Source organism: Leptopilina heterotoma, unplaced genomic scaffold (assembly GCF_015476425.1).
Source record: "Leptopilina heterotoma isolate Lh14 unplaced genomic scaffold, ASM1547642v1 Lhet_45, whole genome shotgun sequence".
NCBI lineage: Eukaryota > Metazoa > Arthropoda > Insecta > Hymenoptera > Figitidae > Leptopilina > Leptopilina heterotoma.
The window spans coordinates 2,352,240-2,369,543 of NW_025111086.1; the positions used below are offsets into that span (position 1 = coordinate 2,352,240).

The 17,304-nt window shown below is 25.4% G+C and overlaps 4 protein-coding genes across 4 annotated transcripts; 2 read left to right on the top strand and 2 right to left on the bottom strand.

Annotated features, from left to right (window-relative positions):
* Positions 1 to 522: 522 nt before the first annotated feature.
* LOC122507123 (prostaglandin reductase 1-like) lies at positions 523 to 2,868 on the bottom strand. The gene is made up of 4 exons (XM_043619681.1): positions 2,553 to 2,868; positions 1,403 to 1,697; positions 1,049 to 1,322; positions 523 to 921 (listed from the first exon to the last, which is right to left on the bottom strand). The coding sequence occupies exons 1-4, from the start codon at positions 2,656 to 2,658 to the stop codon at positions 580 to 582; spliced, it is 1,017 nt and encodes a 338-aa protein (XP_043475616.1). The 5' UTR covers positions 2,659 to 2,868; the 3' UTR covers positions 523 to 579.
* Positions 2,869 to 6,464: 3,596 nt separating this feature from the next.
* LOC122507119 (spermine oxidase-like) lies at positions 6,465 to 9,522 on the bottom strand. The gene is made up of 2 exons (XM_043619677.1): positions 9,354 to 9,522; positions 6,465 to 8,129 (listed from the first exon to the last, which is right to left on the bottom strand). The coding sequence occupies exon 2, from the start codon at positions 8,008 to 8,010 to the stop codon at positions 6,532 to 6,534; it is 1,479 nt and encodes a 492-aa protein (XP_043475612.1). The 5' UTR covers positions 8,011 to 8,129; positions 9,354 to 9,522; the 3' UTR covers positions 6,465 to 6,531.
* A 662-nt stretch (positions 9,523 to 10,184) lies between these two features.
* On the top strand, positions 10,185 to 12,376 carry LOC122507122 (prostaglandin reductase 1-like). The gene is made up of 4 exons (XM_043619680.1): positions 10,185 to 10,428; positions 10,607 to 10,901; positions 11,077 to 11,350; positions 11,699 to 12,376. The coding sequence occupies exons 1-4, from the start codon at positions 10,323 to 10,325 to the stop codon at positions 12,044 to 12,046; spliced, it is 1,023 nt and encodes a 340-aa protein (XP_043475615.1). The 5' UTR covers positions 10,185 to 10,322; the 3' UTR covers positions 12,047 to 12,376.
* Positions 12,377 to 13,485: 1,109 nt separating this feature from the next.
* Positions 13,486 to 16,105, top strand: LOC122507118 (glycosylphosphatidylinositol anchor attachment 1 protein). Its single transcript, XM_043619676.1, has one exon. The coding sequence runs from the start codon at positions 13,754 to 13,756 to the stop codon at positions 15,920 to 15,922; it is 2,169 nt and encodes a 722-aa protein (XP_043475611.1). The 5' UTR covers positions 13,486 to 13,753; the 3' UTR covers positions 15,923 to 16,105.
* The last annotated feature ends 1,199 nt before the right edge of the window (positions 16,106 to 17,304 follow it).

Sequence of the window (17,304 nt, forward strand, 5' to 3'; positions counted from 1 at the left end):
TTAATTTAAGTTTTTAAATATTTTTGAATTTTCAAACAAATTTTACTAAAGAATTATCAAAATAATTGAAATTTTATGAAATTGAATTCAAAATAATTTAATTTTGTGATAGAATTAGGTTGGTAGACGTGAAGAAAATTAGTAATTTTTTTCAAAGATGGTTGGCAACCCTGCAGAATAATTCTTGTCCCAATTTCGAAACTTGTCCACCGTTGAAAAATATGGTTTTTACATGACCGGTAGGCGGGCGGATCACCGGCATTTTCCGTTAAAAATTTGTTCGTTAGTGTTAAAAAATAAAGTGAAAAAAATACTTATTCTCCTGTTACAATATAAAAAATTAATTGGTAAGTTGATAACAAAACAGTTTTCGAAGTATACCGCGAATTTCGTATTGAATTCCCACCAAAATATTATCATCCAAATTGAACTCACTTTTTTAGGTTAGGAATCGTTTTACGTTTATTTTTCCCTTTTTTATATTAAATTTACATTAAAGAATATATAATAATACAAGTTATAAAAATATAGACTAATTATAATTAATGTATAATTACATTTTCACATTTCAGGATAGAATTACACTTTAACAATTGCTTTGCCAGTATTTTCTCCCTTTAACATTCCAGAGAAGGCCTTGTACATATTCTCGAATCCCTCGGTAATAGTTTCTTGATATTTCAATTTTCCCTCACGTATCCACTTCATATTTTCCTCAAAACTCTCATCATACCGATCCGACCATCGAGTGACGATAAAGCCTTCCATTTTCACTTGATTCATTAGAAGACCAATTTGAACGATTTTAGTCTTTGGCAGTTCATTCATGTCATCATTGTAACACGAAATGCATCCGCAAATTGCAATTCGCCCGAAAAGTTTCATCTGGTAAATTACAGCTGTCGATATTTCGCCTCCAACCTGTTGAAAAGATTTCGATTCTTTAGTGTTAAATTAATAAAATTAATAAAATTCATCAAATTAATTTCAAAGTGTTTATGATTCGCGAAAGTTTTAATTCGAAACTTATTTGCGTTAAATTGCTTACATTGTCGAAATAGCAATCAACACCATCAGGTGCAGCTTTCTTTAGAGCGACAGACACGTCTTGTGTTTTATAATTAATAGCCGAGTCAAATCCAAGTTCATCGACGATCCATTTACATTTTTCATCCGATCCGGCAATTCCAATAACTCTGAGACCTTTAATTTTGCCAATTTGTCCAACGTGTGAACCAACGGCGCCGGCTGCTCCACTGACAACTAGAGTTTCTCCAGCTTTTGCTTGACAAATCTCCAAAAGACCAAAATATGCCGTGTCTCTATTAAAAAAAAGAAGAGTAGAAAATTATTTCTTGGAGAAATTAATTAAGTGCATTAAATGGTTTTCGTTTCTATTTACCCTGTCATGCCAAGTACACCAAGACCTAGAGAAGGCGATAAATCTCCAAAATCGTGAAACACTTTTGGTTTCTCCTCCAAGAATTTAGAAGGTTTCCATTTTGAGGGATTAATAATTGTATGAGTTCGCCAACCAAAATATCCTCTCACTCGTTTGCCAACAGGAAATTTCGGGTCTTTTGATTCAATTATTTTTGCCACTTGACCGCCTAACATGACACTGCCAATTGGAAGAGTTGACGAATACCCCCTCATGTATGGATCGACTGATAAATATTCAGCTTCGAGGAGAACCTCTGCGAAATTTTACATTATTTTACTTTTTTGTTGTAAATTTTATTTCGTTAATTTATTTTATTGTGTTTTTTTATTTTATTCTGTTAATTTATTTTATTTATTATTATGCTAAATTTGATTTCCTTAATTTATTTTATTGTGTTTTTTATTTTATTTTATATTAATTTATTTTATTTTATTTCCTTTAATTTAATTATTTAACTAGCAACAATTCGCGCGGCTAACTTCTCACTATTTTAAATAAAATGATCAATTTTAAAAATAATTGAACGTAAACATTCGTAAAATTCGTCAATTATTCAATAAATAATTTACTTTTGTGTTTAAATAATTGAATTCTTGTAGAATTTTCTAATAAAAATTTATTTGAAAATGAATTTTAGTTTAAATTTGAAAATTTTGACAAACTTAATTCCTATATGGAAAAATAATAATAATTAAATATTTAGAATATTTAAAAAAGAAATTGTTTTCGAATAATTTTACAATTAAACATATACGTAAATAAATTTAACAGAACATTTTTTTCAATAAAATTTTTTCCCTTATATTCTAAAAATTAAAAAATTTTCAGTTTCATTTTCAATTAAATTTTCTAATTGACAAATGGAAGTTATAAACCTTTTTTTTCCTTTATTTTTAAAAAACTGAATTTTATTAAAACAATTGAAACTAAGAAATAGAATTGATGCAAATTATTTCCTTAATGAAAATTGAGAATTTCCTACAAAAATATTAAGAAACGAGAATATCTAATGTTTTTCTTCCCATAAGAAAAAAATGAGTTTTTAAACAATATTTACCCTTTTTTTCGCCTTTTTATTAAATTATTTATTAAAATAATAACAACATACCTCCATCCTGAATCGCGGGCAATTCTTCTTCGACTAATTTCACGTCAGAAGCATTCGGTTCGCCTTTGAAATATTTTTCAATTATGAATTTCTTAGATAAAACCATTTTTTCAATTCACTGATTTAACAGAATCCACTTATTTATATGTTACGCTAAAGTATAGTACTAAAGAATAATTACAAATGTTTAATTATTTTTCAGAGAAAGCAAAATCAAAATTAAAGAAGAGGAATAGAATTTCACTTTAACGGATGCTTATCTGAAACTGTCTATACAACGAAGTTTCAACCGATGCTGCAAAAACACTTGAAAAGCAGCGAATGACGAAGAGAGTGGAGGAGAGGAGAAGAAAAAATAATCTAAAAAAGTGGGGGATAGATATTCAGCTGTTTCTTTGATGACAATGTGAGACCTATAGGAATGCATTTAAAAACAAAATACTACTGATTGGAAAAAAACAAAACAACCGGTAAACACAATTTTTATCACATAATTTTTTTTATTATCTTTAATAATTTAAAGAAAAAATTAATTGCATTTAATAATCGAAAAAGAAAACAATAATTCGTATAATCTTTTATTTAGAATATGAATTGCATTTTTTTATAAATTGATAATCAAGTGCAAATGTAATTAATAATAAATAATAATTATTTATTATTAATAAAAACTAATTATTAATAATAATTAGTATTGTAATTACAATAATAATTATTTTATAGTAATTTTACCATTTTATTTTCAAAATATTTTTTTTAGTGCCAAGTGATAACGTAGGTGAAGTTAACAAAGTTTATTATCGACAATTGGAAGGAAAAAATACTTTCTAAGCAACAAACAATAATCAGGGTCAATTCATTTTTTTAAAGATAATTTAAATTTTCAATTTTTTATCAATATTTCCATTTATTTAATTGAATTTTTAAAAAAATGTAATTAAAAATTTTTTGAAGTAATTGAAATTTTCTAAAATTATATAAAAAGAAATAATTGAATTTTTTGAAAATAATCAAGGAAGCAAGTTAACCAGAGGAATTAATTTCGTATAAAATTATAAAAAAAAAGTTAGATTTCTTAAAAATTTAAATTAATTCTTTTAAAGATACTTGAATTTTGAGAAAAATTTTAATAAAATATCAAATTAATGGAAATTTTGTGAAATTGAGGGGAAAATAATTAAATTAGTCCAATAATTTCATTAGACATTTTAAAATATTTCAATTTAATTTTCTAAATATTGTTGAATATTTATAAAAAAAAGAATTCAAAAAATTTTGAAAAAATTAAATTTTTCTAAAATTCTTCCATTTTTTCTCTTGAATAGAAATTCAAATAATAATAAAGCTAAATGGCATAAAAGAAAAGACACAATTTTGAATTTTAAGAAATTCGGTTTTTTGAATTTTTGATAATTTTAGATTTTTTACCAAAGAGTCGAGACTATTTAATAAGTAAAGTATTTTCCAAGAGCACAAAAATAATGAAGCTAAATCCCATAAAAGAGAAGAAAACAAGTTGTAAATCCAGATGTTCATTACATGAACATTTTGCTTCCTCTTTACGATCAGCAAAAAAAATTTGCTTCCTCGTGGAGGAAGCATTAACAATAAGAATATTTAATTTTTAAATAACTTTTAATACAATTTAACATTTATAAAATAAAGTGCATTCGTCTTAATAGAAAGAATAAAATTTTCTTAAACAGTAATATGAATCTAAATAAATAAAAAAAATTTTAGTAAAAAAGTGAATTTTTCAAATTTGATTGTAATTAATTCTATATTTTTCAATAGATTATATACTTTATATAAATCAATCGATTCGTCTTGATGCAAAGAATAAGATTTTTGATTTATTTTTCAATAAATAATAACATTTTATTGTACAGCAACATGATTTTTAAGAAAAAATGAATTTCTATTAAAAGTGCAAATTTTTTGTCTATAATTGGTTTTAATTCTATAAATTTAAATACAATATATACTTTATATATACCAATCGATCCGTCTTGGTGCAAAGAATAAGATTTTAGAAATAAATGAGTAAGATTTTCTTATACGGCAACATAATTTTGCGGAAAGCACTCATTTTTTGATAAAAACGCGAATTTTTCAGCTTTAATTGTGATTAACTCTGCAAATTCTCATACAATTTATACTTTTTATATACCAATCGATTCGTCTTGATGCAAAGAATAAGATTTTATTATTTATTAACTTCAATAACCAACTTAAAAAAAATTTTTTTTAGAAAAAAGTCAAAAAAAATTTTTTTTTTGAGAATTTTTTAAAGTCTATCAATCCATTTCGAGATATTTTTAGGATAAACATACCTGGTAAATTTTAGCCAAATTCGTTAAAACCTCTTTGAGTTATCGTGTTCACAAAAATCGGGATCCACACACACACACACACATACACACACACACATACATACATCCGGACAATTGTTCAGGGTCTTATATAACATAGTCCCATATAGAAGAAAATTTGTTAAAAGGATTTTTAAAAATTTTGTAAATTAAACGACTACAAAGCTTCCTCACGAGGAAGCAAAATGTTGAATTTTAAGAAATTCGGTTTTTTGAATTTTTGATAATTTTAGATTTTTTACCAAAGAGTCGAGACTATTAAATAAGTAAAGTGTTTTTAAAGAGCACAAAAATAATGAAGCTAAATTCCATAAAAGAGAAGAAAAAATGTTGAATTTTAAAAAATTCGGTTTTTTAAATTTTTGATAATTTTTGATAATTTTAGATTTTTTACCAAAGAGTCGAGACTATTTAATAAGTAAAGTATTTTCCAAGAGCACAAAAATAATGAAGCTAAATCCCATAAAAGAGAGGAAAAAATGTTGAATTTTAAGAAATTCGGTTTTTTGAATTTTTGATAATTTTTGATAATTTTAGATTTTTTACTTTTCCAAGAGCACAAAAATAATGAAGCTAAATCCCATAAAAGAGAGGAAAAAGTGTTGAATTTTAAGAAATTCGGTATTTTGAATTTTTGATAATTTTTGATAATTTTAGATTTTTTACCAAAGATTCAAGACTATTTAATAAGTAAAGTATTTTCCAAGAGCACAAAAATAATGAAGCTAAATCCCATAAAAGAGAGGAAAAAATGTTGATTTATAAGAAATTCGGATTTTTGAATTTTTGATAATTTTCGATAATTTTAGAATTTTTACCAAAGGGTGGAGACTATTAAATAAGTAAAGTGTTTTTAAAGAGCCCAAAAATATTGAAATTAGATTTAAAATTCCACTGGAATTTCGTAAAAATTTGACCTGTAAATCATGGAAAAGGTATGGAATTTCAAATTTGGATTTCTGTAGGAATCCTGATTATAGTTCCATTGCTTAAAAATAATTGAATTTTTATAATCAAGTCTATAATTGAAGATTTTTTTTAAATAATTGAAGTTTCCTAAAATGCTATTAAGAACGTAATTGAATTTTTTTTTTAAATTTCCCTAAAGTTTGAAATTAAATTTTTGCTTCTAAAAATGATATTTTTTTTAATTTTCTATAATTAAAATCCTCTTCAATATTTTTTACTTCTTTAATATATATTTTTTTTAATTTCAAGGAAAGAGTTAAAATTCTTTCTGAAAATCAGGGAAATGTCAGAATAAAATAAAATCAAATTTTTGTAGCTTCTCATATTTTTTGTTTACAAATAATTCAAAATTTTTTATCAAGAAAATATTGTAAACAAATTCTTTTTGGACTAAAATCCAAATGAAACATTTTATTTCCAAATTTTTGATTATAATCATTGTGAATTTCAACGTAAATATTAATATTAAATGAAATTAATTAAAATAAATATTAAATAATTAAATAATAATAAGTATTAAATAATTATTATTATTTAATAATTTAAAAATTTAAAGTTAATATTTCCATTAACGTAAATAATAATAGTAAATTATTATTATTACCAAATATTTAATTATTGTTTTTATTTTTCCTTTTTTATGAATAATAATCAATAATTCTTTGCGCCTCTCTCCAGCCAGTTTCAATTGCACCATGAACTGTTGTCAAATGATGTTCACTCGTCGCCTCACCGGCAAACAAAATTATCGGTTTATCATCATCATTAACAATAGGTTCGCCAAGATTTTCAGCATTACCAATTCCATGATCGCTATTCATTTTAAAATAACAAAAAGTTCCGTTAAAATTTTCATTACTGTACCAATTTGACCTGAGGATTGACGTTGGATACGTGACATTATAACTTTTACCAAGAAATTTTCCTAATATTTGAAAGCAATGATTTTTCACTTCTTCATCGCTGCAACTTTCCACGATACGTGCATATTTACCAAAAACCCAACCGGAAATTATTTTCGGTTTATCACGAAAAGAATAAAATCCCACTAACCCTGGTAGCCAATTTTTCCCATCACTCTCCATTAGTTCCAAATCATTGTCCGACCAAAGAAAACTGTGACCAATAGATTCGCTAACATTCCACCATGGTTCATCGTAGTAGAGATAAATTTTCACCAATGTTCCATAACCCATTTCTTGAATTGCCTTTTGCTTTAGATCCGATAATGGGGGTTTAAAGAGTGTGTTATGTTGTTTTTTTAATACACCAACCGAGCAGGTGAAAATAACATGATCGGCAGTGTAACACTCGTTATTTGTTGTTTTTACGATAATTTTTCCATTTTTTCTAGAATAATCAATTAATGAAACTTTTGTCTTCAGATGAATGTTACTCATCACTGGTAATTGTTCATCGATTTTTGGATAACGTCTCATGAGAATATCGATAATGGAAATAAATCCACGTTCCCTCCAATTGAATATATACTCTCCGGGACATTCCTCATAGTTTATGTTGTTCATCACTGAAGAATCATTCCAACTGTCGCCGGAATAGAGTGCCATCATCATCATATCAAGAAGATGGGTAATTCCTTTTTTATTTGCCTTCCATTTTGGATGTTCCTCGAGAAATTGATGAATTTTTCCATTATAAAAATCGCCTACCGATGAATTTTTATTCTCCAAGCAAAATTCTTTGAAATTACCCTCAATATCGTAGATTTCACTGAGTTTTTCCAATTCTGTTGGATTTAGACTAATCAAATTTCCTGAGGAATTGAATATTTTCTCTTCACTGTCATCTATGGTTCCTGTACCAGCATCGAATAAATTATATTTCTTCGCTAAATCACAAATCACGTTTCCATGTTCGCCAACAATCCAATGAGCTCCTAATTCAAGAGTTTGATTACAAAATTTAGTTGTATGAATTCGTCCACCTATTCGATTTTCAGCTTCGAGAATTTTTACATTTTGGAAATTATTTTCACAAAGTTTTGCCGCGGCAGCAATTCCTGATGCTCCGGCTCCAATAATTATAATACTCGGTTCATTTTTGTCAATATTTTTGGATTTCTTGGTTATTTTATTTTCGTTTTTAATTTGATCCATATTTTTCAATTGAAGAACAAAAAAGATTGTTAATTTTATAATTTTTGGTAATTTTTTTTTGCACACAAATTTATTGACGTTCACTTTGTCGCATTCGTTCAGTGCAAGAAATTATCGTCCTGAGTGGAAAAATTTGTTATATAAATTTAAATAACAAATTATGCAAACCAATAATTTTTAAATTACAATTTTTCAATATTAATTTAAAATAATTCAGTTTTTTAAACTTTGTTAATTTAAATTTAAAATATTTTGTGTATTTTAAATCATTATTGAAAAAAACAGTTTTATTATATTTATGAAAAGAATTAAATTTTATTTCCTATAAAGAATTTTATTGAAATTTTTCAAAATAATAAAATTGTTGCCAAGAATTTTATTAAAATTCTTTAAAATAATTAAATTCCTGCGAAGAATTATATTTATATCTCATAAATAATTTTATCAACATTTTTCAATTGCATTTTAAAATATTTTAGTTCTTATAAAGAATTTAAACAAAAAAATTTTTAAATAATTGAATTCTTTCGAGAAATGTTACTAATTATATGAAAATAATTGAAATCTTAGTAAGAATTTTATTAAAATTCTATAAAAAATAAATCATTTATAAAGAATTTTATAAAAAATTTTTAACAATAATTGAATTTCTGCGAAGAATTTTATTATTTAGTTAAAGAATTAAATTTTTTTTATTTAATTAAATGTTTTTCTTATAAAGAATTTTTTTGAAATTTTTCCAAATAATAAAACTTTGGCGAAAAATAAATAATATTCTTTAAAATAAATTCCAGAGAAATATTTTATAAATTATGAAAATAATAATTAAAATCTTGCTAAGAATTTAATTAATATTGTGGCGAAAATAATTGAATTTTTTCGAGGAATTTAATTAAAATTGTATTGAAAATATTTCAATTCTCCTTTAGATTTTAATCAAAATTTTTCGAAAATAATTGACTTTTTGCGAAGAATTTTATCAAATTTTTTAGAATAATTAATTTCTTTTGAGAAATATTATTTGAAATTGTATTGAAAATAATGTAATTATTAATAATTTGGATATGATTTCAGGCAATTATCATTTGGTGCGACTATTTTTTCGAAACTGAAAATTCATCATTTAATTACAAGTCAATCGGCAACTAATGTTTTATCAGTTTTTGGTTTGCTGAAACTTTTGCTAAAAAATTATTTCCCAAAGGAAAACTAATTTTCGGAAAGTAAAAAATTAGAGAAATTAAAAGAGAAAAAAATATCCAATTGACGGAATTAAAATTTAAAATGGAAAATATAAAATATAAAATAAAATGCGTTCTCCAATCATAAAAATCTGGACTTACGAATTTTTGATCCAAATATTCTAATAGACAGGACCTTGATGAAAAATTGTCCAACGGATCAAATTTGTTGCATTATCAAGTGCTAAATTGCATTGATGAAAATATGCGACTTGTTAATTAGCCAGAAGTAATGTATGATAATTAATTCTCTTGCTTAAAGATATTTGTCACGTACTGTCAAAGCAAAAAGTTAAAAATCAAATTAATAATTTACAAATTCGAAATTCTAAATTAAATGCAAATATTTTTAGCTCTTTACATTTTAAATAAAACTCGAAGAAATTCACTGTTTGCTTTCATTTTTTTTAACTGAAATTTCAAAACTTAACTTGACTCAACTGTAGTTTCAAAAAGTCTAATCTAAAGTTAAGAAAATGGAATTATTTATTGATTACTAATTTTTTTTTATTTTAATCCCTTGTGGAATATTATTTTCAATATTAATTTTAATTTTTATTAGTATATTATAATATTATTAATTTTTTATTAATAATGTTGATAAGAACAATTGTTCTTACACTTGTATACTTTTTGCTCGAATATTTCGCGACAAAATACTTTAAAAATAAATATCAAACTGATAAGTGTTAGTAAAAAAATAATTATTAATCACAATTGCCTTATGTAATATTTTCAAGAACTTTTGATACTATCACAACTTTTCCACCCTCATTAATCTCAAAAATCTCAATTTGAATTGATAATTAATTTTTTAATCAAACGAAAAGAGGAAAATGAATGTTAAATTTTTCTGAATAGATAATATAATTTGAATATTTAGTTGGAATTTTTTTCCTTTTTTTTTTTTGTTTCGTAAAAATGTAATCGACTCTTTTCTATTTTCTTCACTATTCACGAAGTGAACTTTTCAAAAGGCTGTTAATAGAAGAAAAATAAGTCAATAATAATAATAATAAAAAAAAATAAAAAAAAGTAAGTAAAAAAGAAAACGAAAATAAGAATTCCAAAATGGTTCTATCGAAAAAGTTTGTGATTGCTAAACATTTTGAGGGAATGCCAAAATCTTCTGATTTAGTTTTGATTGAAGAATTATTACCATTAGTAAAAATGGGAGGTGAGATTTTTATTTCTTCTATAAAAGAGAATAAATAATTCAATTTGGAAAATTAAGTAAAATTAATTTGAAAAAGTTAAAATAAATAAAATAAATTTTGGATTAAAATAATTAAATCTAATAATAGTAAAAAAATTTTTTAATAGGTACATAATAATATGTAATAATTTTTTCGTAGAATTCATGATAGAGGCAGAATATATTTCAATAGATCCTGGCATAAGACAATATTCAAATCTCCAGGCAATTGGCGATGTGATGTTCGGCCTACAATTGGGTAAAATTGTAGTGTCAAAAAATTCTCAATTTCCAGTTGGCGGAAGAATTCGTGGCTGGTATGGTTGGAGAACGCATACAATAATTGATCCGAAAAATTGGCAAAGACATGAATTTATGTCAGAAAAACCTCGCGTTCTACCAGATTTCGGTGAATTCTCACCTTCAATTGGTCTCGGTATTTTGGGAATGCCAGGGTGAATAAAAGTATTTTATTCTTCAAAAAGTTTTACGTCCGTCGTTTGTTCAATTGTTAAATTAAATTTTTTACCAAGTTCGAAAAAACAATTTAATAAAGAATATTTTATGATTGTGACAAAGAAAAATAATAATTAATTAATTATTAAAAATAGAGGTCATTTTTTTTTCCAGTGAAACTGCATATTTTGGTCTTTTGGAGATTTGTCAACCAAAAGCTGGTGAAACATTAGTTGTTAGTGGAGCAGCCGGCGCTGTTGGTTCACACGTTGGACAAATTGGCAAAATTAAAGGTCTCAGAGTTATTGGAATTGCCGGATCGGATGAAAAATGTAAATGGCTTGTTGATGAACTCAGTTTCGATCACGCGATTAATTATAAAACAGAGAATTTATCCGATGCTCTAAAAATAGCCGCACCAAATGGTATCGATTGCTACTTTGACAATGTAAGAATTTTATTATCATTTTACGAAAATATTTTATTTTTTTGACAAATATTTCGTTATTTTTTAAAAATATTTCGTTATTTAAAAATTTATTAATTAAATCAAAATTAATTATTAATTTCTATTAATAATTAATTCAGGATTTAGTTATTTATTAAATTAGTAATTAATTCAGGTATTTAGTTATTAATTAAATTAGTAATTAATTCAGTATTCAATTATTAATTTAATTAGTAATTAATTTAATTTTAGTAAATATTCACTAAATTATATTATGTCTATGACAATCAAAAATTGAAATTATTACTAATTGAAAATTAATTTCTCTTTTTTCTGCAACAATATAAGGTTGGTGGTGAAATTTCCAGCACAGTTATATTTCAAATGAACGATTTTGGACGAATTTCTGTCTGTGGAAGTATATCGTGTTACAATTCGGAACCGCAAATTTCGCCTCTAGCAAAAAGTATACAGTTTCCAATTGTTTGTAAACAATTGAAAATGGAAGGCTTTCTTATTCATCGTTGGGAAAATCGTTATCATGAGAGTTTTGCCAGTAATTATAAATGGATTCAAGAAAATAAATTAATTTCTCGTGAGACAATTTATCAAGGATTCGAAAATACATTTCAAGCATTCGTTGGTGCACTAAATGGAGATAATATGGGAAAAACAATTGTCAAAGTCGATACTTGAGAATTGAAATTTAAATTTATGAAAATTCATCAATCGCAGAATTATTATCGAGAAATTTATGAAAAAGAATAATTTTATTTTCTTTCGATATGCAGGCTTTGAAATCATCTACTGAAATACTTCCATTTACTACTTTTTTACGATTTGATACTGTATTTGAATATTTATTTTTAGTTTTCTGCCACTAAAAGTAATGTTTTTCTTAGTCTAATCTATTAAAATTTTAGTCGATTTGAATTTCATTCGATTCCAATTTTAAACTATGAAAACTTACTGATAAAAATATTTTAATTAATTAAACTTACTATACAATAATTATTTTGAAAACTATTATTTTGAAATTTTTATTTAAAATTTTCAAAAATATTAATAAAATTCTTTGAAACAATTTAATTAATTTCAAATTTCAATTTCTTCGCAAGAATTTCAATTATTTTCATAAATAATATAATGTTACGCAAGAATTTCAATTATTTTCACAAATAATACAATTCTTCGCAAGAAATTCAATTATTTTCGGAAATAATAAAATTCTTAAGAATTTAATTACTTTCGTAAATAATATAATTCATCGAAGGAATTGAATTATTTTCAATACAATTTAAATGAAATTGCTAAAAAGAATTTAATTATTTTAAAATTGTTTACAAAATTTGTCGAAATAATTCCATTATTTAAAAAAATTTTGTTACAATTCCTTATAAAAATTCAATTCTTTTCAATACTTAAAATGTCTCGAAAGAATTTTAAATCTCTTCGAGTTAATTAAATTATTTTCAAAAATTTTAATAAAATTCTTTATAAAATTCGTCGAAAGAATTAAATTATTTTCAAAATTATTATTACAATTCTGTGAAAAAATTCAATTATATTTAATTCAAAACGAAATAATTTTTAAATATCTTTGAAATAATTAAATTATTTTCAAAAATTTAATACAATTCTTGGCAAGAATTCAATTATTAAGTAAATAATAAAAAAGTTAAAAATTCAATTATTTTTGTAAATAATAAAATTCTTTTGAGTAATTCAATTATTTTAGAAAATTTTGTTACAATTCTTTATAAAAAATAAATTATTTTCAAAAATTTTAATAAAATTCTTTGCAAGAATTCAATTATTTTTGTAAATAATCAAAAATTCTTCGGAGGAATTCAATTATTCAGAAAGTTTTTCAAAATTATTAAATTCCCGAAAATAATTTTAAACGCTTGAAATAATTGAATTTTTTAAAAAATTTTATTACAATTTTTAAAAATAATTTTTTTTTAAATAAATTAATAATAAAATAATTAAATATAAAATAATTATTAAGTTTTAAAGTTAGATTTTGAAAATTATTTAATTTAATTATTAATTATTGTAAATTAATAATTATTTTGAAAATAATTGAATTTTTTACAATAGTTTAGAATTAAAGTTATTATTTTAAAGCTACTTTGTCGTTTTTACTAATTAATGAGTGTGAATGATGTAATTTGAGAGAAAATTATTTTTTTTCTCTCGTATTCTATTATTTTAAAATTTTAAATATTTCAAAAGTTCGCGCCCTTTCTGCACCCGCATCTGTCAGATTAGGTTGGGATGTTTTGTTGACATCGACACGCGATTTTAGGTTATGTTGATGATCAATAAAACACGCAAGAAACAGTCTTTTTTACTTCTGGTCTAAAAACAAAAAAGTGAGTGTGAAAAAATTTATAAACAATGGGTCTTTTAACGGATCCACGTGCAGGGAATATGAAACTAATGAAATTTATTCTCCGCTGGGAGAAATCACTCTGTTTTCTAATGTATCTCGGCGGAATTATTTGGACAATGCTACTGGCAACACCTACTTTCAGTGACAATACATATTTCTCGGAAAATGCCCTTCTACCCGGTTTGGTGACAAAAGAAAGTAATCTAATGTACGATTCAAAAATATTCTACAAAGAATTAATGCGCGAAATGGAGAAACATCGTACCGATTCATTACCCGTCTCGTGGATGGCCTCAAGATTTCGTCAATTGCACCTGGACACTTATATTCATAATTTTACCCTCAATCATCCATTTCGTAATCAAAAATTCACAGGTAGAAATGTTTACGGCATTGTACGTGCACCAAGAAGTGTAAGTACAGAATCAATTGTCATTAATGTTCCCTATCGTTCGTTGAGTAGTATTCATCCAACGACAGCGCCTTCAATTGCTTTATTATTGGCATTCGCGCAATTTTGTCGTAAACAAAAATATTGGGCGAAGGATATTATTTTTCTAGTAACCGAACACGAACAATTGGGAATTCAAGCTTGGCTCGACGCCTATCATGGAGTGACAAGTGGACAGAGTGGCGTTCTCCTTGCTGGCGATCTTCCGGGAAAAGCAGGTTCCATTCAAGCGGCTATTGTTCTCGAAATGCACGCAATGAAAATAACGTCAATTGACGTGAAAGTCGAGGGTCTGAATGGACAATTGCCGAATCTTGATTTATTCAATTTGGCGCAGAATATGATTCATAAGGAGGATATTCGTAGATCGGTGCAGAAACGATTTGACTTCAAGTCGGAGAGTAATTATAAAAAGTGGTTGTATCGAGGGAGGACAATGGCGATGATGATAATGAGTCAAGCGACCGGGGTGCCGACCGGAAATCATGGTTTGTTTCATCGTTTTGGAATTGAGGCGATAACATTGGAGGGTTTTGAAAAGACGACAAATGGACCGGAGGCAAATTTCTCTAAAGTTGGTCGTGTTGTGGAGAGTATCATTCGATCTTTGAATAATTTACTCGAACGTTTTCATCAGTCGTACTTTTTTTATCTTCTGCCCTCGACCGATCGTTATGTGTCTATTGGAATTTATACACTGCCCTTGGTTTTGATTATCACGACACTTTTCATCAAGGCCTTTTCCATTTGGCTCCGACTACAGGAATTGAATCAAGAGAAGGAAAGTGACAAGACAAGCGAAGAAAGTGACAAGGAAAATAAAAGTGACAAGGAAAGTAAAAATGTCAAGGAAAATAAAAGTGACAAGGAAAGTAAAAGTGTCAAGGAAAGTAAAAGTGAAAAGGAAAGTAAAAATGTCAGGGAAAGTAAAAGTGACAAGGAAAGTAAAAATGTTAGGGAAAGTAAAAGTGTCAAAGAAATTAAAAGTGACAGGAAAAGTAAAGAAACTGATAAAGTGACGAAAAAAGAATTCGACATTGGTTACGTGACTTCGGAACTATTGTGGACTCATCTCTTTGGTTTTCTGTTAATGTCCTCGCCTAGATTGTTAATTTCGATGGTGACTGATTATTTCAAATGGCACACGGAGAGTGCGACTTATTTCTCCCTAGCGATAGTTTTAGTTTTTACGATTCTATTTCCAGTTTTACGGCCAAAGAGAAAAGATAATTTTAAGAATACCTCGTTAATTTGTATTGTTACTTCGATAGAATTAGGAACGGCATTGATGTGTGTGGAAATTCATAATTTTTCCCTAGCACTATTGACAGCTGTCACTTTTGTTCCGTTCACTCTACTTATTCCAATGAATTCGAATTCCAATTCGAATTCTGATTCTGATTCTAATTCTGATTCTAATTCAAATTCTGATTTCAATTCAAATTCTAGTGCAATGAGGGGTTTTTATAAAATTCTCTATATTTTGTGGCCCCTTTTGCATCCGTTTGCACTCGCTTCGTTTATTGTCACTGGTTATACGTACGCAAATTTTAAAGAAGAGGCTATTTTGACAATTCTTTACCGAGGCTGGAAGGCGACGAAACAAGCTTTTGTACTCAGTATAATTGATTCGACGATTTATGGAAATTGGCTGTATTCGTTTATTGTTTCTATTATGCTTCCGATTTGGTTACTCTACTGGAATGTTATTAATTCTTCCTAGGCTTTTAAGGAATTTTTTTTTAGATTAATTATTACATTTCTCGTCATTTCTTTCTTTTTTTCTATATTTCTCTCTTTCTCGTCAGTATTTTGTAAAATAGGATATTGTTTGTAAATAAATAATTTAAATAATTATTTGTGTGTCTTATTTCAAATAGGATTGGCCTCACAGGTCAGGGAAGTCAGGAAATTCAGAGAAAAGTAGAATTGTCAGGAAAATTGCGCCACAAATTCTAATACAAAACCTTCAATTTTTTCTATTTCTGACAAAAATTTCTCTTTAAAAGTTTGAAATTTATGAAAATAATTGAAAATTTTTGGCAAGAGCGAAGAATTTTATTATTTATAGAAAATAATTGAATTTCTGCGACGATTTTATTAGAATTTTCAAAAGTAATTGTATTTCTGATAAGAATTTTACGAAAGTTTCAAAAAATAATTAAATACATTCGAGAGAAGTTTTATCAAAATTGCACTGAAAATAATTCAATTCTTTCATTGAATTTCATTAAAATTTTGGAAAATAATTGAATTCAATTATTTACAAATTTCTTCGCAGTAATTCAATTATTTTCATAAATAATAAAAAAATTTTACAGGTAATCAATTATTTACAAAATTTTTTTATAAATTTCTTAGGAAAAAATTCAATTATTTTCAAAAGTAATAAAATTTTTCGCAGAAATTCAATTATGTTCAAAAATTTCTTTTAAATTCTAGTAACAGTTTCAATTATATTCAAACGTATAATAAAATTCCTCTTCAAAATTAAATTATTTTTAAACATTTTAATAAAATTCTTGTCAAAATTTCAATTCTTTAAAAAAAATTTCCTCTTTCAATGATTTTTCGTTTTTTATTATTTTAATAGCATTTTCTAAAAGAATTCAATTATTAAAAATAAATTTTAATAAAATTCTACGCAAACAGAGAGAAACAAATTTTTTATAAATTTCTTCGCAATAATTAAATTATTTTCATAAATAACAAAATTCTTCGCAAGAAATTCAATTCAATATTTTCAAATTCCTGAAAAAATGTAATTATTCTAAAATTTTTTATTAAAATTTATGAAAAGAATTCAATTATTTAAAAATTTGTTGATAAAATTCTTTATGAGAAATAAATTTTAAAAAACATTCAATTATTCAGTAAAGTATTTACTTTTGTGTTTAAATAATTGAATTCTCATAGAATTTTCATATAAAAATTGATTTAAAAATGAATTTTAGTTAAAAACACTAAAAAAAATTGAATTTCGAAAAAAATTACAAGTGATTGCAGAAATTCAATTATTTTCGAAAGTATAATAAAATTTCAATTAAAAATCGCAGAAATTCAATATATATATTCCTTTAGTTTCAGAAAAAAAGTCAAAATTTT